Here is a 25,107-nt window from a genome sequence, read left to right as displayed (position 1 = left end):
TTCCTACTACCTTCCTTCACGTCCTTGCTCTGCTCCCCTCCAAGGTTTGCTGTCCCACTTCTGCTTCCAGCCTCACTACCTTCCTTCACTTTCTTCCAGGTTTTGCCTACCGCCGGGACACCATCAGTTGGAATGTCTCTCTATTTAACCTTTCTTCTCTTGCTTTCCATGGCTTCCCGCCGCTTGGCTCCTTTCCATATTCTAGCTCTCTCCTCAACACCTCTGGGTTCTTCTCCCTCTTCATCTGTCACTCTCCACAGTCCTTCTTTACTCTCTGCAGCACTTTCCCGCTCTTCCCCAAGATGGTCCCCTTTCTTTATCTTCCGTGGTATAACCCCTCCCAGTCTCTATCATTCAACTCTCTCCCTCCAACTACACAATCATACCAATACAAAACCCAATATAATAATAAATAATCTCTTCACTAACCATCGCTTCCCCAAACGTGCCTCACTCCAGTAATGTTTTCTAGGTTGCCACCGCTGGGATCTCCTCTAGCCAGGCGGTTCTCCCGGATGTGCTCTCCTGCTCCTTCCAGCTCCCCTGGAACTGACGAAGATTGACCGGTCTGGCTGCTTGATAATCCTTTATTCTCCTGGGTGATGCGTGTTCCCATTGGTTTCACTCGTGGGCAAGGGGCATCCGATTGGGCTTTGTGCTTTAGGTCATATGGTGTGTAAGGGGGCCAACCTGGCATTAAATGAGGAATGACGGACATTTTGAAATTACACAGGAACTTTCTCCTTTCCAGGGCAGGGATTACCCTTTGAAAGTGTCCCCCCTGGTCTGGTAAATGTCCAGGATGGGGCTGACGGTTGGTTTTGCTTGCGTTTTACGTTTGTTTGGATGAGATAGACAGGGGTTTGCTTCTGTGGGTGGGGCTAGGGTGAGTGGAAGAGGGAAGAGTGTGGTAGGGCCGACATAGGCAGGTGTGGATAGGGTCGGCATAGGCAGGTGTGGGTAGGGTTGGCATAGGCAGGTGTGGGTAGGGTCGACATAGGCAGGTGTGGGTAGGGTTGGCATAGGAAGGTGTGGGTATGGTCGGCATAGGCAGGTGTGGGTAGGGTTGGCATAGGAGGGCGTGGTTAGGATTGGCAAAGGCAGGTGTGGGTATGGTCGGCATAGGCAGGTGTGGTTAGGGTTGGCATAGGCAGGTGTGGGTATGGTAGGCATAGGCAGGTGTGGGTAGGGTCGGCATAGGCAGGTGTGGGTAGGGTCTGCATAGGCAGGTGTGGATAGGGTCGGCATAGGCAGGTGTGGGTAGGGTCGGCATAGGCAGGTGTGGGTAGAGTCGACATAGGCAGGTGTGAGTGGGGTCAGTATAGGCAAGTGTGAGTAGGGTAGTTATAGGCAGGTGTGGGTAGGGTCGTCATAGGCAGGTGAAGTAGGGTCGGCATAGGCAGGTGTGGATAGGGTCGACATAGGCAGGGTCGACATAGGCAGGTGTGGGTAGGGTCGGCATAGGCAGGTGTGGGTAGGGTAGTTATATGCAGGTGTGGGTAGGGTTGGCATGGGCAGGTGTGGGTAGGATCGGCATAGGCAGGTGTGGGTAGGGTCGGCATAGGCAGGTGTGGGTAGGGTCAACATAGGCAGGTGTGGGTAGGGTCGACATAGGCAGGTGTGGGTAGGATAGTTATAGGCAGGTGTGGGTAGGGTAGGCATAGGCAGATGTGGGTAGGGTCGGCACAGGCAGGTGTGGTAGGGTAGTTATAGGCAGGTGTGGGTAGGATCGGCATAGGCAGGTGTGGTTGGGGTCGGTATAGGCAAGTGTGAGTGGGGTAGTTATAGGCAGGTGTGGGTAGGGTCTGCATAGGCAGGTGAAGTAGGGTCGGCATAGGCAGGTGTGGATAGGGTCGACATAGGCAGGGTCGACATAGGCAGGTGTGGGTAGGGTCGGCATAGGCAGGTGTGGGTAGGGTAGTTATAGGCAGGTGTGGGTAGGGTAGGCATAGGCAGGTGTGGGTAGGGTCGGCATAGGCAGGTGTGGTAGGGTAGTTATAGGCAGGTGTGGGTAGGATCGGCATAGGCAGGTGTGGGTAGGGTCGGCATAGGCAGGTGTGGGTAGGGTCGACATAGGCAGGTGTGGGTAGGGTCGGCATAGGCAGGTGTGGGTAGGGTCGACATAGACAGGTGTGGGTAGGGTCGGCATAGGCAGGTGTGGGTAGGGTACTTATAGGCAGGTGTAGGTAGGATCGGCATAGGCAGGTGTGGGTATGGTCGGCATAGACAGGTGTGAGGTGTAGTGGGCATAGGCAGGCATGATGTAGGGTGAGGTGCGTGCGGTAGATGTAGGTTGGCATGGCACAGGGTGGAGGTCGGTAGCAGTAGGAGAGGGTGGGGATTGAGGTAGGATGGGATTAGTCAGGGGCGTGGGGTAGGATGGAGGAAGGCAAGCATGGTTTAGGTAGCGGTAGCAGGGAAGTGTGAAAGAGGGTATGGTGGTTCAGGCTGTCGGTAGGCAGGCAGGTGAGGTGTAGGGTCGGACAGGTTTGGGGGTAGGTAAGCTTGGGTTAGTATAGGTAATTATAATATGCAGGCAGGGGTGAAGATGGTGCAGGTTGGGGGGTAGGCTGGCATGAGGTAGGGTGGTGTAAGCCGCCCTAGAGAAGGTGGGGTTAGGTAGGCATGAAGTTGGGAGCAAGCAGGCATGGGGCAGAGTGTGGGTAGGCAGGTGTGATGTAGCATGCTTTTCGGGTGGGGTAAGTAGGTGTTTTGGGTAGTGCAGGGCCTGGCATAGTTTGTTTAGGTGGGCGTGAATTCGGAAGGGGTTAGTCGGCTGTGGGGTAGGGTGGGTGTGGACTTGTGTGGGCTCGGGTGGGTGTTTGTGGGCGAGGTTCTGGTGTAGGGTGGAACAGGAGACAGATAGGTAAGCAGGGTGGGTTTGGGTGGGGGCAAGGAGGTGTAGTCCAGGGTGGTGACAGGTGAGGGTAGCCAGCCATGGGATGGGGTAAGGGGCGGGATTGGCATATTTGAATTAAGTTGTGGAAGGCAGTACTGGGGCAGGGTGTGGGTAGGCGGGCGTGGGGTAGGTAATTATGTGGTAGAGTGTGCTTAGGTGGGGCAAGATAGGGTGGGTCTAGCCAGTCCAAAATAATTCAAAGAAAAACGCTAGGCAGCCACCTGTTTGCTATCTTGGCAGCCCGCGCATGGAACTAAGTCCCAAATGATATCGGGACCATCGTGGATTTACTGCTTTTTAAAAAAGAATTTTAAAAAATGACCTTAGATATGAGACCAGTACATCTTGTTCCATCCACAGAAACACCTCTAATTTGGAATGACTTGATGTGGACGCCTCTATTCTCTCAGTGCTCGTGGGGAGAGCGCTTTACAGAAGCAGGATCCAGGCAAGGGCCACTGGGCAGAGGGGAAGGCGTGCCATGCTGGGCTCGTGCTTCGGTAATGCACTACTTTGCATGTTGAAGGATATGCACGAGCAGAGTGGATCACCCCAGCCATTGGGAAGTCCTTTCCATTATGCGTTCCGAAAGTGTCATATCAGCAGACAATGTGTGGTTATATGATATGGCATTTATAACGCGCCCAAGGGAGGGGGAACAGAGGGAAGACAGAGATAACGATCTTACTAGGCCAGGTGTCCTTCAGATCACGCAAGAGCAGGGGAGGCACTGAAGACACTAAATAAATAAAAAGTACCGCCAGCTGGTGGCAGGTGCAAGGGCAAGTGCAGACATCAGGTGCCAAGTGCTGGTAGGGGGCTGTAGGGATACAGAATCATTCCCCGAGTGCAAGGGTTGCCTGAGGGGCAGTGCAGGTGTGCAACTGGCGGGGAGGGGACCTGGACCCAAGATCAGAGGGTAGTCAGATAACCAGCGCAGTTTCAGGTTCAGCCAAGAGATCAGCAGGAGAGAGGAGGATAGAAGGCAGAAGCAAAGAGGAAGGTCTTGAGGTGCTTCCGGAACCGGAGATGGTTCTCCTCAAGTTTCAGAGAGGCATAGAGGCTGTTCCAGAGGGAGGCCCCAGTCGAAGAAAGAGATCTACCACCAACTCGTTGCTTGGAGAAGTGACTGACCCTGAGGGAGTTGGAGGCGGATGAGCAAAGAGCTCGAGAAGGAAGATATTTAGGAAGAGAGAGTTGAAGGTATTGAGGCCCCAGGCCCCAGAAGGCTTTGTGGACAATGCAGAGGGTTTTGAACTTAATCTTCGTTGCCACTGGGAGCCAGTGCACAGATGTCAGTCCTGGAGAGATACGATCCCTGGGCTTGAGGCCAAGGGCAAGTCTTGCAGTCCTGTTATGGATAAGCTGCAGAGGGCAGATAGGAGGCAGGCAGATTTAGACAGAGGCTGTTGCAGTAGTACAGCCTAGAGAGAACCAGAGCTTTGGAGAATGAGCTCCCAGGGGGAAGGAGAGGAAAGGAAGAATACCTCTGAGGAGGTGCAGCTGATAGTGTGACTTTGTGGAGACGTCAGAGATTTGAGGAGAGAAGGAGAGTGTGTAGTCGAAGATGACCCTGAGGTTTTTAGCCTCACAGGTGGGAGCAGGGAGAGGTCCAAGAGAAGCTGGCCAGAGAGTGACAGGAAAGGTGGGAGCAACTGTGCCGTTGAGGAGAATCTCTGTCTTACTGGCATTAAGGCAGAGATCGTTGGCGACACACCACTCCTGGATTGCAGACAGACAGTCAGAGATGAGAGAAGGAGAAGAGGTTGCGGATGGGTGCTTGAAAATGAGTTGTCATCCGCATAGCACTGAAAGTTGGGACAGCTAGCGGTAATGCAGTGGGTGGATGAATTCAGGACAGCCAGGAATAGAAAACTTCATTCCACTGATGGGTACATATTCACAGATGAGGAACCCCTGTGTAGGGAGCGCGTATAGACGCAGCAGTGGCGTAGTCTCACAAGACTTCCCACGGAGAGCAAGAGAGTCACGCAAAGTGGCAAACAGGAGTTGAAGGTGCCAAACCCACAGAGCATGTCGCGCTCCCGGCGCTCCTTCTGACCAGGGGCTATCGACTGATGGAGAGCCCCTGAGCAGTCCAGGACACCCGAGTCCTGCACCTTCTCCAATCTACAGCCGGTGAACATTGAATTGACTCAGTTATTGTGTTTGCTTACCTGTTCCTTTACTACAACTAATAAAGTTGTTACTTCAAGCAGCCTGAATCCTCATTATTATACAACACCCTGACTTCCCATCAGGGGCGCTGCCCTTCGAGGCCTCTGGTCAACCCCCCACCCCCTCTTTCCTCGCCACTCGGGTTATTTTTGGATAACTGCAAGGGCTGACAGCTCGTCTGGGGAATCTACATGTGTCCACACAGCAACAATTCGCTCAGTTCAGCTGATGGTAGCAGAGTTTGCTCGGATTCTCACGTTTTTAACCGTGAGAGTACTTTCAGTTCCTTACTCGTCACACCCCCAAAGCATCGCCCCCTTTCACCTCCTGTCTCAATAGCTGCTAAGCAAGAGCGCTGCTATTGGCCCAAGCAGCGCTGGTTGAACTCATGCCCCATCAAGCGACATCTGACTGAATAATGAACTTAAATTATTATTTTTTGTATTATTATTATCATTATTATTATTATTGTCGATGCATACAGGCCTTCATGCTGGATACCACCAATTTTGACTGTGGTCGAACCCATGTTGCACAGAACTATCCTGTCCACAAGGCAAGCATGGGGGGGGGGGGCTGATGAAATAACTACAATTTTCCATTAAATGACAGAGCCATTTATAACCAGTAATGTACATCATATAAAATGCCAAGTAATGGATTAAATGGAATGGGGGTCATGTTCAATTTAAGAGAGAACCACTTACATTTGCACCCGAGTTCACAAGAGAACTGCACCAACATAGCCAGAGCCATCACAGGCTCAAGGCTAGACTACTGCAACGTCCTCTTCCTTGGAACATCCACCAAAAACCTGGACAGACTACAAGTCATCCAGAACAACGCACTCCGCGCAGCTCAAGGCATCGCGAAAAGAGAACACATTATTGCCGCCAGGAAAGCAGCCCACTGGCTCCCAATAAAAGAGAGAATCTTATTCTAAACCCTGACACTGACCCACAAGTGCATTTACCAATCTGCACCCGATTACCTCTCACAAAGGATTCGCCCCTGCTCCTGCACAAGGCCAATTAGGACACCCTACGCCAACATGCTCTGTGTGCCGATGGTAAGAAGAATTAGAGCAGGTGGCTCCAGGTTCCCCTACCTACCACCATCACATTGGAATGCCCTACCTCCCTCTATACGAGACGAGGCCTCCCTCATGACCATTCGCAAAGCCATGAAAACAGTGCTCTTCACCTGATACATGCCACCATCTACAGTCATAATCTACCCGTTGCTCACATAAATGTGATTCCACATAGATGCTACTCACCTATGTTCATTATATGTATCCGAATGTATACTTTTACTCTATTTACAACAGCTTCTGCCTATGTGCCCTCTCTGTGTAACTAAGATCCCCTCAAGTAAAAGTGCCTCAATGCCCAAGGGCTACTGTGCGCTATACAAATGTGTAATAAATAAATTAAATAAAATAAATCTCAGTTGCAACATTCAATTTTTCCACCATATAAGAGAAAAGTAAAAAATAACAAGTCAACCTTTTCTCTTGATTTTTCCACTATGTTGGTGGAAAGGTGGAAACGATTGCGGCAGGCATTTGCAACGGATTCCTCTGGAGTCCACCTCCTTTCGCCAGGCTGCAATTTTAGGCTGATTTCCTAGGAATCCATTGCATTACAGACAGCGTTGCAATACGTGCTGCTGGTAAGGCGGGCACATATGCCAAACGGAGCGGGAAGAGCAGGTGGGGTCTTGCTATGTCCATCACACAGCACACCATTTCTTACTCACCAAGAGACACTTATCCCTTGACAGTGGCTCGTGGCGAGTGCAAGTTGTGTGCCCTATACCTTTGTGTGCATTTCCTGCTCTGTTGCCTGACCTCCCAGATACAGGTCTCTAGAATGCCTGCATATACTCGGCGGCATCCAGTCAATATATCTAAAACATTACACAGTGGTACATTTCAGAGTGGACCATAATACCGAAAAACATTGAAAACAAATAAATAAATAAATAAATAACGGGTAGTGCGGTAAAGAGGTTAAAATGGGTCGGGATGGGGTTGGGGAGGCGTTATAAGGACAAAAAAAACAGGGTTCTTGGGGGGATCCCCAGTTATAAAAATCCCCAGAAATTCTTTACCAGTTGTGGTCGGTAAAATCACATATAACCTACTAGACAATACTAAATGCAACCCTACAAATAAACTGCGTTCCAACCACTTCTAATCCCTAAAAGCTGTCAAAAGCCCAAAATAGCCAGGAAAAATACTCTGAAGAAAAGAGGGGAACCAAGAGAGCGACTGGTGCCCCTCCCCGGCTTTCACTCACACATGTCCAGTCCACGCATAGGTTTGAAGCAGTGCCGCCAGCCGAGCAGACACCCATGCGCCCCACTATTGCTACTGCCTGACCTAGAAGAGGAACTTTAAGGTACACATGCATCTATAGTGGTTACTAGGTGGTATGAAGTACACTTTAGAAAAATACATCTGCTTTAAAGTTAAAATACTGTTCCTTTGTGGATTGGAGTTACTTTGATACTCGCACATACATAAGTTTACTCTCGACTTCAAAATCGTTCTACATGTCACAGCCAGATAGACGAGTCAGCCAATCGCACAGCCAGACAGACAAGTCAGCCAATCGCATTGTGTGATACTTAGATTGCATTGATAGGCCTCTCTCCCACTATACAGGTCTCTCAAATCTAGTGGGGGTTCTGTGTCCAGATCGCATTATGTGATATTTAGATAGCATTAATAGGCCTCTCTCCCACTATACAGGTCTCTCAAATCCACTTACCAACTCACTCTAAAGTGATACAGGAGCCACCAATTAATTACTGTGGAGTGACACTCCGATTAGGAGATCACGCCCCATAAGGCGTAAGTCCTAGCTGCACCCTCAAAGTCACTCTTCAACTAGTACATATCCTCCTTAAACCAACATAGCTAGCTCACTGCAGTGAACCGCGTTCAGGGAGATGGACACTAAAGAGAGCCACCAATAACACCCAACTATATAACCCTCAACCTCCTCCCATACCGCTACCAAGACAGCGACTGAACGAGTAGGCAACATCAACCGGAAATACCACCTACAGACAGAGCCCAAAATTGGTAGTGGACAGCCCTCCACACCCAGTACTACACCACAAGACAACCAGACCAAAGCAGAACCGACTGGACATCAGCAAACAAACGAAGACTAAACAACTCTGAATCTCATAATGCCGTGCAAACGACCCATCCTGAGGGAAAGAAAAAGAGAAGAAAGAATAAAATCTCCGGTACAGCAACAAAGAACCACAACTACAGAACACACCCCCACAGACAGGAACAAAAATCGAACCAACACTGAGAGAAGAGACAAATCCCTCTACTTAACTCCATACCTCGCTGACAACTAGTCACCAGAGCAAACTAACCCAACACTAGAAGCAGCAACATCAAACAGCCTAACAAAAGCACGCAGAAGAAGGATGAACAACACCAGAAACAACAAACACACGACCAATGCGATAACACCTTACATCACCAAAGCAAGAATAAATTCCAATCGACAACCACAACTCCTGGAAGACGAACCCGGTAAAAACAGAAACCCAAGACAAACCCTAGAAGAACTATTTGAAGACGCCGACACCCCGAAACCTACACCTCAACAAGATCAGATGACGACCCTAACAAGAAAAGCCAAACCGAACTACACCTCCAAACTCCACTGCAATCTAATAAATGCAAGATCCATGTCAAAACACTCTACAGAGATCTTCGACTTACTCCACGACAACAGCATTGACATCCTATTCATCACAGTAACATGGCTGGATCACAACTACAAAATCACACTTCAAAGCTGCCTTCCAACCAACTTCAAATACCTTCAATTAAAAAGGTAAAACAAAAAAGGAGGAGGCATCACAATAACATTCAAAGAACCCCTGAAAATAAAAACAGACAAACCACTCAACATCCTCAACTGCAAAACCATGGTTATATACCTAACAGCGAGCCCAAAAACCAACATCACATTCATCGTGGTATACAGACCACCGACATATGATGCAGCCTTCGTCGACAACTTCATAGAAGCCATCACCAACATAGCCATCAACCGCGAACACCTAATCATCCTGGGGGACTTCAACATCTGGTTCAAAGACAGTCACGCCAACTCCCAAAACTCACTGATTGAACAACTCACTACTATGAAACTACGATAACTAGTAAAAGGGGCAACACACTCGGCAGGACACACCCTGGATGCAATGTTTGGCAAGGAAAAACTCATCACCACGGCACCACTGATGCAAATACTGTGGAGCGACGATCTCATCATCCCATTCGTGATCACTCTGCCTTCTCAAGTCTGCATCCAACCCCCTAAACTCACAACCACTACAAAAAGAAACTGGAAATACGTCAACGAAAGCAACCTATTCAAACAACTGGAGTTAACCATACCCTTAACTCCAGAACTAGAGCTACCTGACCTAGACGGGAAAGCGGAGCTATCACACAAATGGATTGCAGATACAATTGACAAGATCGCCCCAGAAAAACCATTCACCACATCAAAAAAAAGAGCAATGGCAAAATGGTTCACCCCACTATTAAGCACAATGAAAAAGGAAAACAAAAAGATGGAACTGGAATGGAGGAAAGAATACAACACAGACAAAAAAACACTGTTCCAGAAACAAATCCGCTCATACAAGAAGGAAATTCAAAAGGCGAAGAGAAGGCATTATGATGACAGAATCACCAATGCCACCAACACACAAAAAGAAAGGTTTAACATCATTAAAGAAATGAGAAACCCACCAGGCTGTGACAACAACCCAACCACCTCAGAGAAACTATGCAACGACCTGGCAGACCACTTCAAGAAAAAAATCAATGACATCCGACAAACCATTTAACAAAGACCAACCAACCACAACATGCAACCAAACGAACCTAACTCAGAACCACAGCACAAACTCAAAAACGTTCCTGAAATATCAGCAGAGGAATTCGCAATGCTGGTAAAACACAGCAAGAAAGCTGGTTCGCCAATGGACCCCTGTCCCCCGCACATCTACAAATCAATCCTCGCACAAGGATCGCCAGCAGAATATTACAGAAACCTTCTAAACCTATCACTAGCAACAGGAACTGTACCGAGGACTTTCAAATCAGCATATATCAAACCACTTCTGAAAAACACAAGTGGCTACGTAGAAGACCTCACCAACTACAGACCGATCTCAAACATCCCCTACGCGGCAAAACTCCTGGAACCCTACGTGTACAAATGAATGCAAGAACACGTACAAAAACACCACCTGCTAGACCAAGCTCAAGTCGGCTTCAGACCCACAAGAGGAACGGAAACAGCACTACTATCCATCTGGGACGACCTAAAAATGAACTCAGACTGAAAGTCAACCTCAGCCCTTATTCTGCTTGACCTCTCCGCAGCCTTCAACACAGTTAGCCATGACACCCTAACCAAAATACTAGAAGACATAGGCATAACAGACACAGCATTACGCTGGACTAAATCATTCCTAGCAGACAGAACAGAAACTGTATGGATTAAACCCTTCAAATCCACCCCACGAGTTAACGATTGTGGAGTGCCACAAGTATCCTCACTATCACCACTGTACTTCAACATCTACCAGACCCCAGTTATGAGAATCTTCAAAAAATACAACATTACATGCTACAACTATGCCAATGATAAATCATCTACAAAATCAAAGACACCCGAGCTGATCATTCAAACCTAATCGACTGTCTAAAAGAAGTCTTCAACTGGATGAATGCCAACAACATGAAAATCAACCCAGGAAAAACAGAAATCATGATCATATCAAAGACCAAGAGAATGAAACCGCCATCCGTAGCCAACGGAAATGGGAACCGCACCATCACCATCTAAGGTAGTAAAAAATCTGGGAGTCCTGATGGACAACACCCTAACCTTAGAACCACAAATAAATGCAACAGTCAAGAAATGTTTCTTCCTCCTCCAAACAGCAAGAAGAATCCTACTTTACCTCTCCTTCACACACAACTCACTCACTATCATCGCCCTCATCATGTCAAGAATCGACTATGCAAACAGCCTCTACCTCGGAATACCAGAATACCTCCTGAAGAAACTACAATGGATCCAAAATATAGCAGTCAAACTACTCCTCAAACTATCCAGAAGAGACCACACCACTCCTGCCCTAAAAACACTACACTGGCTCCCAGTAAAACATTGCATCACCTTCAAAACAATGTGCATAACGCTCAGGGCAATCTGTGGACAAGGGGCAGAATTCGTATGAAAGAAAATAACAATCTACAAGCCAATGTGACTCCTCAGGTCAGGCATCGAAATCCGCTTGGAACTAAAACCATACCTTAAGAAAAAACTTGGAGGCACCTCCTTCTACCACTTAGCCGCAAAAACCTGGAACAACATCCCAAAAGAAATAAGAAACACCAAAGATCACCTAAAATTCAGAAAATTACTAAAAACCTGGCTCTTCAACACCACAGACACAAACTGAAAACCGAAACAGAAAAGAAAAGAATGACTAAACCAGAAAGGACACTGACAAGCTCCCAGAACCGACTGAGGAGCACCAACGGCACCTGGACGTGTGACGCCGGGTAGAGTGGAACACAGGCAACACCCATCTAGACCAACTCAACAACCCCAGCCAATTCCATCCAACATCTTCACTCACCCCTTTGTTACTACCAGGTACCACAGTGTTGTGGAATTGTCTGGATATTGCCAATCACCACACTAACTGAGTTGTGGACACTGGCAGGTGCACTGGCCATATAAGTGGGAAAGGAGGACAGGTGGGGTTGTGAGGGAGGCTGGTGGAAGTGAGAGCAAGATGTGAAAGGGACCTTGAATGCCGGATGGGCCCAGATCAGGACAGAGGCGCAGGGGGCCCCCGCACCCCATCTGAAGAGATTACGCAAGCCCAACACGTCAACACAAGAGAGAGATGCCAACTAACAATTCCACTAACAATTTCCCCCTCTGCTTACACCTCTCAAACTCCAAACCAAACACCAACCTACAGCACAACAAACCGCACAAACTTCACTACACTGCAACAACAAAACAAAAAACACACAGAGACTCGCACAACAGTACACGACGACTACCAGCCGCAAACACCCCAGGCCCAGCCCACGGACCCGCCAACAGCACATCACTGCACTCTTGAACTTTTCCAGCTTCCTCCCACTAACTCACCCTCCCTTCCTCTTTCAGAGCCGCCAGAACGCCAGGGGACCACTCCGGTGGTGATAGTGCGCGGTACAAATGTCCTTTAACATTAACATTAACATTAACATTAACAACCAAGAGGGCAAGGCCCCCTGCTGTTCAAAGATGCGTGTTGTGTGCAGTGCACTTTACTCTCACGGAACGGACCGGGCCTACCACGATTGTGTAACGTCTGGAGGCTGAACTGCAACCCCCCACTTTTGTGGTTTTCCAACATTTCAGTGAAGAGTAAAAGTGTCGCAGGCACATGGTCTAGGCCACACATGAAACTATTGTGGTGTGCCACAAGCAGCCATAGCCAGGCGCGGTGGTGTCCCTAACAGTGGGTGTAAGGGAGGGATCACGGGGCATGCAACCTGCAACAGCATAGCATGTTCATGTCGACACAGAATATGGAAACGTCATGTGTTCCCTATATGCGGTTTATGCAAGATATACATGATACGACATGTGTTACACATTGCCCATTCCCTTTAAATTAATATATACAGTATGTTTGCGATAGCGACTAGTTAGTTATGGTTAAGCGGGACTCTGCGTAGGAAGAGCACTTTTTCAGATACTAATAAACTTGCCGCAGCGCGACTAAACTTGGCAAAAGAAATATGCACCCAACTCTGAATTCTTATGGAAAGTTTGTACCTTTTATCTGAGTTGGAGGGTTGCGAGGGGGTGAGTTGGTGGGAGGAATGCAGGGGAGGGGGTAAAATCATGTGTAGGTCCCAAACGTTGCATTTCCCGCGCAAGGTTTGATGGGAAATGTCTGCCCTCATCTATATCAACAGGCGATTCATGAATTTACATCAAATCTGCGCAAGAAGCGTGGGCCTGGCCTAACTCATGCCTGTCACGCGCAAGAAGCGGGGGTCTGGTCTAACTCACGCCCCTGTCACGCACAAGAAGCAGGGGCCTGGTCTAACTCACGCCCCTGTCACGCGCAAGAAGTGAGGTCCTGGTCTAACTCACGCTCCTGTCAAGTGCAAGAAGCAGGGGCCTGGTCTAACTCACGCCCATCACGTGCAAGAAGCGGGGGCCTGGTCTCAATCACGCCCATCACACGCATGAAGCAGGGTCCTGGTCTAACTCACACCCATCACGTGCAAGAAGCAGGCCTTGGTCTAACTCACGCCCCTATCAAATGCAAGAAGCGGGGGCTTGGTCTCACTCACACCCCTTAACACGTGCAAGAAGCGGGGGCCTAGTCTTACTCACGCCCATCACGTGCAAGAAGCAAGCTCCTGGTCTAACTCACGCCCCTGTCACATGCAAGAAGAGGGGACCTGGTCTAACTCACAACCTGTCACTCGCAAGAAGCGAGGTTCTGGTCTAACTCACGCCCCTATCACTCACAAGAAGCGAGGTCCTGGTCTAACTCACGCCCCTGTCACGCGCAAGAAGCGTGGGCCTGGTCTAACTCTTGCCTGTCACGTGCAAGAAGCGGGTGCCTGGTCTAACTCACGCTCGACATGCACAAGAAGCGTGGCCCTGGCCTTACTCACGCCTGTCACGCGCAAGAAGCGGGTGCTTGGTCTAATTCACACCCCTTTCACGTGCAAGAAGCAAGGTTCTGGTCTAACTCACACCCCTGTCACGCGCAAGAAGCAAGGTTCTGGTCTAAATCACGCACCTGTCACATGCAAGAAGCGAGGTTGTGGTCTAACTCATGCCCGTCACGCGCAAAAAGCAGGGGCCTGGTCTAACTCATGCCCGTCATGCACAAGAAGCGTGGGCCTGGCCTAACTCATGCCCGTCACGTGCAAGAAGCCGGTGCCTGGGCTAACTCATTGACGTCACGCTCAACAAGTGGGCGCCTGGTCTAACTCACGCCTGTCATGCGCAAGAAGCGTGGGCCTGGCCTAACTCACGCCCGTCATGTACAAGAAGTGGGCGCCTGGTCTAACTCACACCCCTTTTATGTGCAAGAAGCGAGGTTCTGGTCTAACTCACGCCTGTGTCACGTGCAAGAAGCGAGGTTCTGGTCTAACTCATGCCCCTCACATGCAAGAAGTGGGGGCCTGGCCTAACTCACGCCCATCACGCACATGAAGCGTGGGCCTTGCCTAACTCACACCCGTCACGTGCAAGAAGCGTGTGCCTGGCCTAACTCATGCCCGTCACGTGCAAGAAGCGGGGGCCTGGTCTAACTCACGCCCATCACGGGCAAGAAGCGGGGGCCTGGTCTAACTCACACCTGTCATGCACAAGAAGCGGGGACCTGGCCTAACTCACACCCGTCACGCGCAAGAAGCGTGGGCCTGGACTAACTCATGCCTGTCACGTGCAAGAAGCAGGGGCCTGGTCTAACTCACGCCCGTCATGCGCAAGAAGCGGGTGCTTGGTCTAACTCATGCCCCTTTCACGCGCAAGAGGCGAGGTTCTGGTCTAACTTACGTCCCTGTCACACGCAAGAAGCGAGGTTCTGGTCTAACTCACACCCCTATCACGTGCAAGATGCGAGGTTCTGGTCTAACTCACACCTGTCACGCGCAAGAAGCAGGGCCTGGTCTAACTCATGCCCGTCAAGTGCAAGAAGCGGGGGCGTTGTCTAACTCATGCACATCACGCGCAAGAAGCGGGGGCCTGGCCTAACTCATGCCCGTCACGCGCAAGAAGCGAGGGCGTGGTCTAACTCACGCCCATCACGTGCAAGAAGCGGGGGCCTGGTCTAACTCATGCCTGTCACGCACAAGAAGCGGGGACCTGGTCTAACTCACACCTGTCACGCGCAAGAAGCGTGAACCTGGACTAACTCATGCCCATCACGTGCAAGAAACAGGGGCCTGGTCTAACTCACGCCTGTCATGCTCAAGAAGCGGGGGCCTGGTCTAACTCACGCCCGTCACGTGCAAGAAGCGGGGGCCTGGTCTAACTCACGCCCATCACGCGCAAGAAGCAGGGCCTGGTCTAACTCATGCCCGTCACGCGCAAGAAGCGTGGGCCTAGATTAACTCATGCCCGTCACGTGCAAGAAGCGGGGGCCTGGTCTAACTCACGCCCCTGTCATGTGCAAGAAGCGGGGGCCTGGTCTAACTCACGCCTGTTATGCGCAAGAAGCGAGGGCCTGGTCTAACTCATGCCCATCACGCGCAAGAAGCGGGGGCCTGGTCTAACTCACGCCCATCATGCGCAAGAAGCAGGGCCTGGTCTAACTCATGCCCGTCACGTGCAAGAAGCGTGATCCTAGACTAACTCACGCCCATCACGTGCAAGAAGCAGGGGCCTGGTCTAACACACGGCCCTGTCATGTGCAAGAAGTGGGGGCCTGGTCTAACTCACGCCCATCACGTGTAAGAAACAGGGCCTGGTCTAACTCACACCCGTCACGTGCAAGAAGCAGGGGCCTGGTCTAACTCATGCCCCTGTCATGTGTAAGAAGCGGGGGCCTGGTCTAACTCACGCCTGTCACGTGCAAGAAACGGGGGCCTGGTCTAACTCCGCCCATCACGTGCAAGAAGCGGGGCCTGGTCTAACTCACGCCCGTCACGCGCAAGAAGCGGGGGCCTGGTCTCACACCCACCACTGTAACGCACAAGAAGCGGGGCCTGGTCTAACTCACACCAGTCATGCACAAGAGCAGGCGCCAGGTCTAACTCACGACCGTCAAGCACAAAAAGCGGGGGCCTGGTTTAACTCACGCCCGTCACGCCCAAGAAGTGAGGTTCTAGTCTAACTCACACCCATGTCACGTGCAAGAAGCGGAGGCCTGGTCGAACTCACGCCCCTTTCACGTGCAAGAAGCGGGGGCCTGGTCTAACTCACGCCTGTCACGTGCAAGAAGCAGGGGCCTGGTCTAACTCACGCCCATCATGTGCATGAAGCAGGGCCTGTCTAACTCATGCCTGTCACGTGCAAGAAGCGGGGGCCTGGTCTAACTCACGCCCCTGTCATGTGCCAGAAGCGGGGGCCTGGTCTAACTCATGCCCATCACATGCAAGAAGTGTGGCCTGGTCTCACTTACGCCCATCACGCGCATGAAGCGGGGTCCTGGTCTAACTCACACCTTTCACGTGCAAGAAGCAGGCCCTGGTCTAACTCACTCTCCTATCAAATGCAAGAAACAGGGGCCTGATCTCTCTCACGCCCGTCACGTGCAAGAAGCGCGGGCCTAGTCTAACTCACGCCCATCACACGCAAGAAGCGAGCTCCTGGTCTAACTCACGCCCCTGTCACGTGCAAGAAGCAGGGGCCTGGTCTAACTCACAACTTGTCACTCACAAGAAGCGAGGTTCTGGTCTAACTCACGCCCCTATCACACACAAGAAGCGAGGTCCTGGTCTAACTCACGCCCCTGTCACGCGCAAGAAGCGTGGGCCTGGCCTAACTCACACCTGTCATGCGCAAGAAGCCAGCGCCTGGTCTAACTCTTGCCTGTCACGTGCAAGAAGCGGGCGCCTGGTCTAACTCACGCCCGACATGCGCAAGAAGCGTGGGCCTGGCCTGACTCACGCCCGTCACGTGCAAGAAGCGGGTGCCTGGTCTAATTCACACCCCTTTCACGTGCAAGAAGCGAGGTTCTGGTCTAACTCACACCCCTGTCACATGCAAGAAGCGAGGTTGTGGTCTAACTCATGCCCGTCACGTGCAAAAATCGGGGGCCTGGTCTAACTCATGCCCGTCATGCACAAGAAGCCGGTGCCTGGTCTAACTCATTGCTGTCACGCGCAACAAGTGGGAGCCTGGTCTAACTCACGCCCGTCATGTGCAAGAAGCGTGGGCCTGGCCTAACTCACGCCCGTCATGTGCAAGAAGTTGGCGCCTGGTCTAACTCACGCCCCTTTTATGTGCAAGAAGCGAGGTTCTGGTCTAACTCACGCCCCTGTCACGTGCAAGAAGCGAGGTTCTGGTCTAACTCATGCCCGTCACATGCAAGAAGTGGGGGCCTAGCCTAACTTATGCCCGTCACGCACAAGAAGCGTGGGCCTGGCCTAACTCACACCCGTCACGTGCAAGAAGCCTGTGTCTGGCCTAACTCATGCCCGTCACGCGCAAGAAGCGGGGTCCTGGTCTAACTCACGCCCATCACGCGCAAGAAGCGGGGGCCTGGTCTAACTCATGCCTGTCACGTACAAGAAGCAGGGACCTGGCCTAACTCACACCCGTCACGCGCAAGAAGCGTGGGCCTGGACTAACGCATGCCCGTCACGTGCAAGAAGCGGGTCCTGGTCTAACTCACGCCCCTTTCAGGCACAAGAAGCGAGGTTCTGGTCTAACTCACATCCCTGTCACACGTAAGAAGCGAGGTTCTGGTCTAACTCACACAACTGTCACGAGCAAGTACCGCGGCCTGGTCTAACCCACGCCCGTCATGCACAAGAAGCGTGGGCCTGGACTAACGCATGCCCGTCACGTGCAAGAAGCGGGTCCTGGTCTAACTCACGCCCCTTTCAGGCACAAGAAGCGAGGTTCTGGTCTAACTCACATCCCTGTCACACGTAAGAAGCGAGGTTCTGGTCTAACTCACACAACTGTCACGAGCAAGTACCGCGGCCTGGTCTAACCCACGCCCGTCATGCACAAGAAGCGTGGGCCTGGCCTAACTCATGCCCCTGTCATGTGCCAGAAGCGGGGGCCTGGTTTAACTCATGCCCATCACATGCAAGAAGCGTGGCCTGGTCTCACTCACGCCCATCACGCGCATGAAGCGGGGTCCTGGTCTAACTCACACCCATCATGTGCAAGAAGCAGGCACTGGTCTAACCTACGCCCCTAACAAATGCAAGAAGCAAGGGCCTGATCTCTCTCACGCCCGTCACGTGCAAGAAGCGGGGCCTAGTCTAACTCACGCCCATCACGCGCAAGAAGCGAGCTCCTGGTCTAACTCACGCCCCTGTCACGTGCAAGAAGCAGGGGCCTGGTCTAACTCACAACTTGTCACTCACAAGAAGCGAGGTTCTGGTCTAACTCACGCCCCTATCACACACAAGAAGTGAGGTCCTGGTCTAACTCACGCCCCTGTCATGCGCAAGAAGCGTGGACCTGGCCTAACTCACACCTGTCATGCGCAAGAAGCCAGCGCCTGGTCTAACTCTTGCCCGTCACGTGCAAGAAGCGGGCGCCTGGTCTAACTCACGCCCGACATGCGCAAGAAGCGTGGGCCTGGCATAACTCACGCCCGTCACGTGCAAGAAGCGGGTGCCTGGTCTAATTCACACCCCTTTCACGTGCAAGAAGCGAGGTTCTGGTCTAACTCATGCCCCTGTCACATGCAAGAAGCGAGGTTGTGGTCTAACTCATGCCTGTCACGCGCAAAAATCGGGGGCCTGGTCTAACTCATGCCCGTCATGCACAAGAAGCCGGTGCCTGGTCTAACTCATTGCCGTCACGCGCAACAAGTGGGAGCCTGGTCTAACTCATGCCTGTCATGTGCAAGAAGCGTGGGCCTGGCCTAACTCATGCCCGTCATGTGCAAGAAGTGGGCGCCTGGTCTAACTCACGCCCCTTTTATGTGCAAGAAGCAAGGTTCTGGTCTAACTCACGCCCCTGTCACATGCAAGAAGCGAGGTTCTGGTCTAACTCATGCCCGTCACATGCAAGAAGTGGGGGCCTAGCCTAACTTATGCCCGTCACGCACAAGAAGCGTGGGTCTGGCCTAACTCACACCCGTCACGTGCAAGAAGCCTGTGCCTGGCCTAACTCATGCCCGTCATGCGCAAGAAGCGGGTCCTGGTCTAACTCACGCCCATCACGTGCAAGAAGCGGGGGCCTGGTCTAACTCATGCCTGTCACATACAAGAAGCAGGGACCTGGCCTTACTCACACCCGTCACGTGCAAGAAGCGGGGCCTGGTCTAACTCACGCCCGTCATGCACAAGAAGCGTGGGCGTGGCCTAAATCACGCCCGTCACGTGCAAGAAGCGTGTGCCTGGTCTAACTCATGCCTGTCATGCACAAGAAGTGGGGACCTGGCCTAACTCACACCTGTCACGCGCAAGAAGCGTGGGCCTGGACTACCTCACGCCCGTCACGTGCAAGAAGCAGGGGCCTGGTCTAACTCGCGCCTGTCGTGCGCAAGAAGTGGGGGCCTGGTCTAACTCATGCCCGTCACGTGCAAGAAGTGGGGGCTTGGTCTAACTCACGCCCATCACGCACAAGAAGCAGGGCCTGGTCTAACACACGCCCCTGTCATGTGCAAGAAGTGGGGGCCTGGTCTAACTCACACCCATCACGCGCACGAAGCAGTGCCTGGTCTAACTCACGCCCGTCAGGTGCAAGAAGCGTGGGCCTAGACTAAGTCACGCCCGTCACGTGCAAGAAGTGGGGGCCTGGTCTAACTCACGCCCCTGTCATGTGCAAGAAGCGGGGGCCTGGTCTAACTCACGCCCATCACGTGCAAGAAGCAGGGGCCTGGTCTAACTCACACCCATCACGCGCAAGAAGCAGGGCCTGGTCTAAATCACGCCTGTCACATGCAAGAAGCGGGGGCCTGGTCTCACACCCGCCACTGTCATGCACAAGAAGCGGGGGCCTGGTCTAACTCACACCAGTCATGCACAAGAAGCAGGCGCCAGGTCTAACTCACAACCGTCAAGCGCAAAAAAGCGGGGGCCTGGTTTAACTCACGCCCGTCATGCCCAAGAAGTGAGGTTCTGGTCTAACTCACACCCCTGTCACGCGCAAGAAGCGGAGGCCTGGTCTAACTCACGCCCCTTTCACGTGCAAAAAGCGGGAGCCTTGTCTAACTCACGCCCGTCACGTACAAGAAGCAGGGGCCTGGTCTAACTCACGCCCATCATGCGCAAGAAGCAGGGCCTGGTCTAACTCACGCCTGTCACGTGCAAGAAGCGTGGGCTTTGACTAACTCATGCCCGTCACGTGCAAGAAGCAGGGGCCTGGTCTAACTCACGCCCCTGTCATGTGCCAGAAGCTGGGGCTTGGTCTAACTCACGCCAGTCATGTGCAAGAAGCGGGGGCCTGGTCTAACTCACGCCCATCACATGCAAGAAGTGGGGGCCTGGTCTCACACCCACCACTGTCACGCACAAGAAGCGGGGGTCTGGTCTAACTCACACCAGTCATGCACAAGAAGCAGGCGGCAGATCTAACTCACGACCGTCAAGCGCAAAATGCGGGGGCCTGGTCTAACTCTCGCCCGTCATGCGCAATAAGTGAGGTTCTGGCCTAACTCACACCCCTGTCACGCGCAAGAAGCGGGGCCTGGTCTAACTCACGCCCATCACGTGCAAGAAGCGGGGGCCTGGTCTAACTCACGCCCATCACACGCAAGAAGCAGGGCCAGCAGGGCCTGGTCTAACTCACGCCTGTCACACGCAAGAAGCATGGGCCTAGACTAACTCACGCCCGTTACGTGCAAGAAGCGGGGGCCTGGTCTAACTGACGCCCCTGTCATGTGCCAGAAGCGGGGGCCTGATCTAACTCACACCCATCACGTGCAAGAAGCAGGGGCCTGGTCTAACTCACGCCCATCACGCGCAAGAAGCGGGCCTGGTCTAACTCACGCCCATCACGTGCAAGAAGCGGGGGCCTGGTCTCACACCCACCACTGTCACGCACAAGAAGCGGGGGCCTGGTCTAATTCACACCAGTCATGCACAAGAAGCAGGCACCAAGTCTAACTCACGACCGTCAAGCGCAAAAAGCGGGGGCCTGGTCTAACTCACGCCCGTCATGCGCAAGAAGTGAGGTTCTGGTCTAACTCACACACCTGTCACGCGCAAGAAGGGGATGCCCGGTCTAACTCACGCCCCTTTCATGCACAAGAAGCGGGGGCCTGGTCTAATTCACGCCCGTCACGCGCAAGAAGCGAGGTTCTGGTCTAACTCATGCCCCTGTCACGCGTGAGAACAGGGTCCTGGTCTAACTCACGCCCGTCGCGTGGTCTGGTGAGAATCCATTGAGCGTTTTATATTAAACAAAACAGGCACAGCCGATGTAGGGATATTTTGGGCTTGCAGACAGTCCTCAGAGACATATGTTGCTAATGAGGAACCTGATCATTGGGGTAATTCCCATTATGGTGCTGTGGTAACAAACAGTGCTAATGTGGTGGTGCCACACCACAGGTTTGGTGGTGAGGTGGAAGATTGTCCTCCAGCAAAGGGCTGGAGGTAAATCTGCCGCCTTACCGCCAAAGAATCAGCAATATCAGCAGATTACTGGTGGTAATTCTGCCAAAACCCCCACGGGGTCCTATGGACAGCAAAAAATGGGGACTCACAGTGCCTACCATCACTTGTAATCCGGTGGACCAATTGGCAGTAAAAGCAATTCTGTTTGGCTGTAGTTCAACAGAATAACCACCAAACTAACACCAAACTTGTAATGACCCCCAATATGTTTTGAGTCCGCGGATTGGTCCACGGACCTGGATGGGAGCTAAACAGCCTTTGATTGGTTTTTGAAAGAGAACCAGTTTGATAGGTTAAGGATGGCCAGAAATGTTGGATTTTGCATATCATCTTGGTGACCTTATCCCATATGGGAGACCACCGAGTCTGCTATGAACACAATTTTAAAAGGGCAAATAGCAGGGTTACGGTATGCCTTAGAGGCGCACACTCCACTTTGCACCCATCGACCTCATGTGAAATATCAGCAACTTCGGCAGCAACATTTCGTTGAGTGCAGTGCCCACAGGTAAGGTACTTGGGCCATGCCTGGTGCACACTGTGTGTTTGTTGTGTCTGGCACGTGCTTGTGGTGGGGTTCTGTATGAAGTGCCAGCAGGACCTTTGGGTCTCTTTGTGGTGCCAGCGGGCACTTTGCACCTGTTGATAGATGATGTTTGGGAGGATGGATGTTTAGATGGATGAATGGATTGGTGGGTAAGGCTTAAGGATGGATGAGTGGATGGGCATGCAGGTAGATGGGTGGATGTGTGGATGAATGGATAGATATAGGGAAGACGTCAGAGGAGTCCAGAGAGGGTTGAATGAATGAATGGAGAGTATGGAAAGAGGGATGGATCAATGAATGGAGAGTATGGAAAGAGGGATGGATCAATGAATGGAGAGTATGGAAAGATGGATGGATCAATGAATGGAGAGTATGGAAAGAGGGATGGATCAATGAATAGTTGAGGAGACATACAAGAAATACCTGCTCTTGCATGAGATGCTTCTGTTGACAAGTAGTTGCAGTGGCCTGGATCGACACTGGATGATCCTTCGGAGATTGGAATCCCAGGTCCTTGCTATTTACGCAAAGTGATCGCGACATGCATCAGAACATGCCTCTATGGTCAGAGGCTCAGGACTTCAGGACCTGGCGCAGGCGGGATGAATGGATGTATGGAAGGCTCAGGTGCTAACCAGGCAGGCGAAGGTGATGGACTTCTGGCTATCTCAGATGGTTCTGGGTCCAGAGCTGCCGAGGAATGCAAGGATAGCGCAGGTCCTGGCAGTCAGGAGATGGGTGCACAGCTCAGATGAGACATGGGCAAGGAGCAGCTGCGAAGAGAAGCACGATGCCTTAAGACTTTCCTTTGGCGGAGATGCTCACTAATATTTTCGGGTGCGCTGTGGCATCCTAAACTCGATGCAAATCAGCATTTTGAAACGATCATCCTCCTACTTCCTCAAATGGGTAATGGGGGAAGGGCGTAACCGCAGAGGCAGAAAGTACTGCTTTAATGGAAGGTCTAACGCTTACAGTGTCATTTACAGCAAATGAAAGGTGATTAGTAGCCTCAGCTACTCCATGTTACATAAATGGTGCTTGCTGAAAAGTAAACTTTTGAGTGAAGTCTTTTTTGAATACAGCAATCAAATAATACATAAAGAGAAACAATGAATGCAGTATGACTCATAGAGCTAAAGTATTCTTAAGTTGGTATGTTTAGGTAGTACAGTGATAAGTCAAAGCATATCACATTATTGAGAAATTATTTTCTGCGTGGGACCTGCTTCTTGTTCTATGTATGTGCATTATGTCCTCAGGGCAAACCCTTGGGAAAAGAACTTCAGAATACAGCACACGGTCAAGCTCTACATGCACAGTATGTGTATCATGCTATCAGTGTAGTATAAGCACATTAAGTCCTCAGCTTAAAATAAATACTGTCATTGAACACAAACAACCACCCCAGACTTGTTTTGTCATCAGTGATGTCATCGATGATTTCATTTGTGATGTCCTAGGTGTTACTGTTAGCGGTGGTGCGAGTTATGGTTGCTTAGCTTACCATAGCTGGCGAATTTCTTGGGTTTTTCGATTTTACTTGTAACCATAATGTCCATTTAACCATGTTTTTTCACTGAATTTGATACGTTTTTATTAGTGAAACTTAACCAAAACGTCCCATTAACAAAGTTTTTTCTCTGAATATATATTACAGAGCCTGTGATAGCGGCCCTTGTAGGGTGAAAAGACAGCCCCAAAATGTCAGAGATAGGGAGGCCATGTTAGGCCCCTACTATGAGAGCGAAGCTGGCTTGTGTAACACCCATTGGAAAATGCAGGCCAGTTCAAAACATTGGTTTCCAATATAAGACCTGGTGAATGAACAAAAATGGGCTGATTTCAAGTTTAGTAAAACCCAAAGCCACCGAGTTGAAGGATAGTGTGCCTTAGAAATGTATTATTGTAACCATGTCCAATGGAGGCAAACAAAATGAAACATGTGTGCGGTAGCTGCTGACTCTGTGTAAACTGGAAAAAAGGCACCTTTGACAGATGTAAAACTGCAGCAGTGCACGTGGAAAGAAAAGATACATATGAAAACACTGCGCATTTGGAAAATAAACAGGAGGAATGATGCCTGACATTTAAGAAATAAAGCCAAGGGACAGATTGCGTTTGTCAGCAATAAACTAACCTCACCTCTCACTCCAGCGATGCTCCCCTTCCATCTGTGCCTCCCTCCTCCTCAGCACCGGCTCCCTTGCCTACTGTGCCTTCCTCTGCCTCCGCACAGGCTCCCTTGCCTACTGTGCCTTTCTCCACCTCTGCACAGGCTCCCTTGCCTACTGTGCCTTCCTCCGCCTTTGCACAGGCACCTTTGCCTACTGTACCTTCCTCCGCCTCTGCATAGTCTCCCTTGCCTACTGTGCCACCCTCCTCTCCATTGGCATCGTTACCTTGCCACACTGTCCTGGCACCCTTGTCTGCGTTGGCTCCTCCTTCTTCCTGCACTATCCCTGTGGCCATCCTGCCACCCCGTGGGGGGAACCATAGTTCCCTGTGCCCCCCGCAGAAGACCCTCTAAGATGGCAAGCTGCTCCACATTGCCACGCTCAACACTCGCTCCATTGTCAAACGCTCGTCTGATGTCTGCAACCTCCTTGAACTCATCGAACTTGATGTTCTCGCCATCGTGGAGACGTGGCTCAAGAATATCTCTATCACTAGCTTTCACACACTCTTCCCCGAAGGCTACAAAATCCACTCTGCACCCAGGCCAAAGAAGACAGCAGGGGGAGTGGTGCTGATCTTCCCAGAATGGATACCTGTGTCCATCATCCCCACTCAAGCCTACTCCTCCTTCGAGTGCCTAGTCTGCAGGCTCTCACTCTCCTAAATCTTCTCTCCATATGGCGACCTTCTATCAGTCACCAAGACAGTCCACTCTCTTCCTCTCGTAAATGGGCTGACCTGGCCTCCTTCCTACTCTCCTCCTCTCATCTCCTCCTGATGGGTGATCTCAACATCCATCTGGACTCTACTGACTGCTCAGGACCTTTCCGCAACCTATGCAGCTCTCTCTCCCTTTCTATTCTACCCTCTGGCTCCACGCACAATATGGGCCACACCTTGGATGCTCTCATCTCTACTGACACCCCTCTCTCTATCACTCTCACTAACCCC

The 25,107-nt window shown here is 51.4% G+C and overlaps 1 protein-coding gene across 3 annotated transcripts in view; it reads right to left on the bottom strand.

The window, feature by feature from the left end:
* LOC138580225 (C3a anaphylatoxin chemotactic receptor-like) overlaps positions 1-22,830 on the bottom strand; it is a 146,062-nt gene extending 123,232 nt beyond the window's left edge. The window contains exon 1 of one of the 3 annotated variants that reach the window (XM_069650590.1): positions 22,393-22,830. In XM_069650590.1, the coding sequence (XP_069506691.1) occupies positions 22,393-22,521 (129 nt within the window). In that variant the 5' untranslated portion in view covers positions 22,522-22,830. The remainder of the gene's footprint in view (positions 1-22,392) is intronic. The other 2 variants (XM_069650591.1, XM_069650592.1) reach the window with 2 other exon arrangements.
* Positions 22,831-25,107: the final 2,277 nt, after the last annotated feature.

Source organism: Ambystoma mexicanum, chromosome 3p (assembly GCF_040938575.1).
Source record: "Ambystoma mexicanum isolate Mex_15411 chromosome 3p, UKY_AmexF1_1, whole genome shotgun sequence".
In the NCBI taxonomy this organism is placed as follows: domain Eukaryota; kingdom Metazoa; phylum Chordata; class Amphibia; order Caudata; family Ambystomatidae; genus Ambystoma; species Ambystoma mexicanum.
Note: the sequence above shows the minus strand (reverse complement) of the source record. Positions and strands in the feature narration are given on the sequence as shown.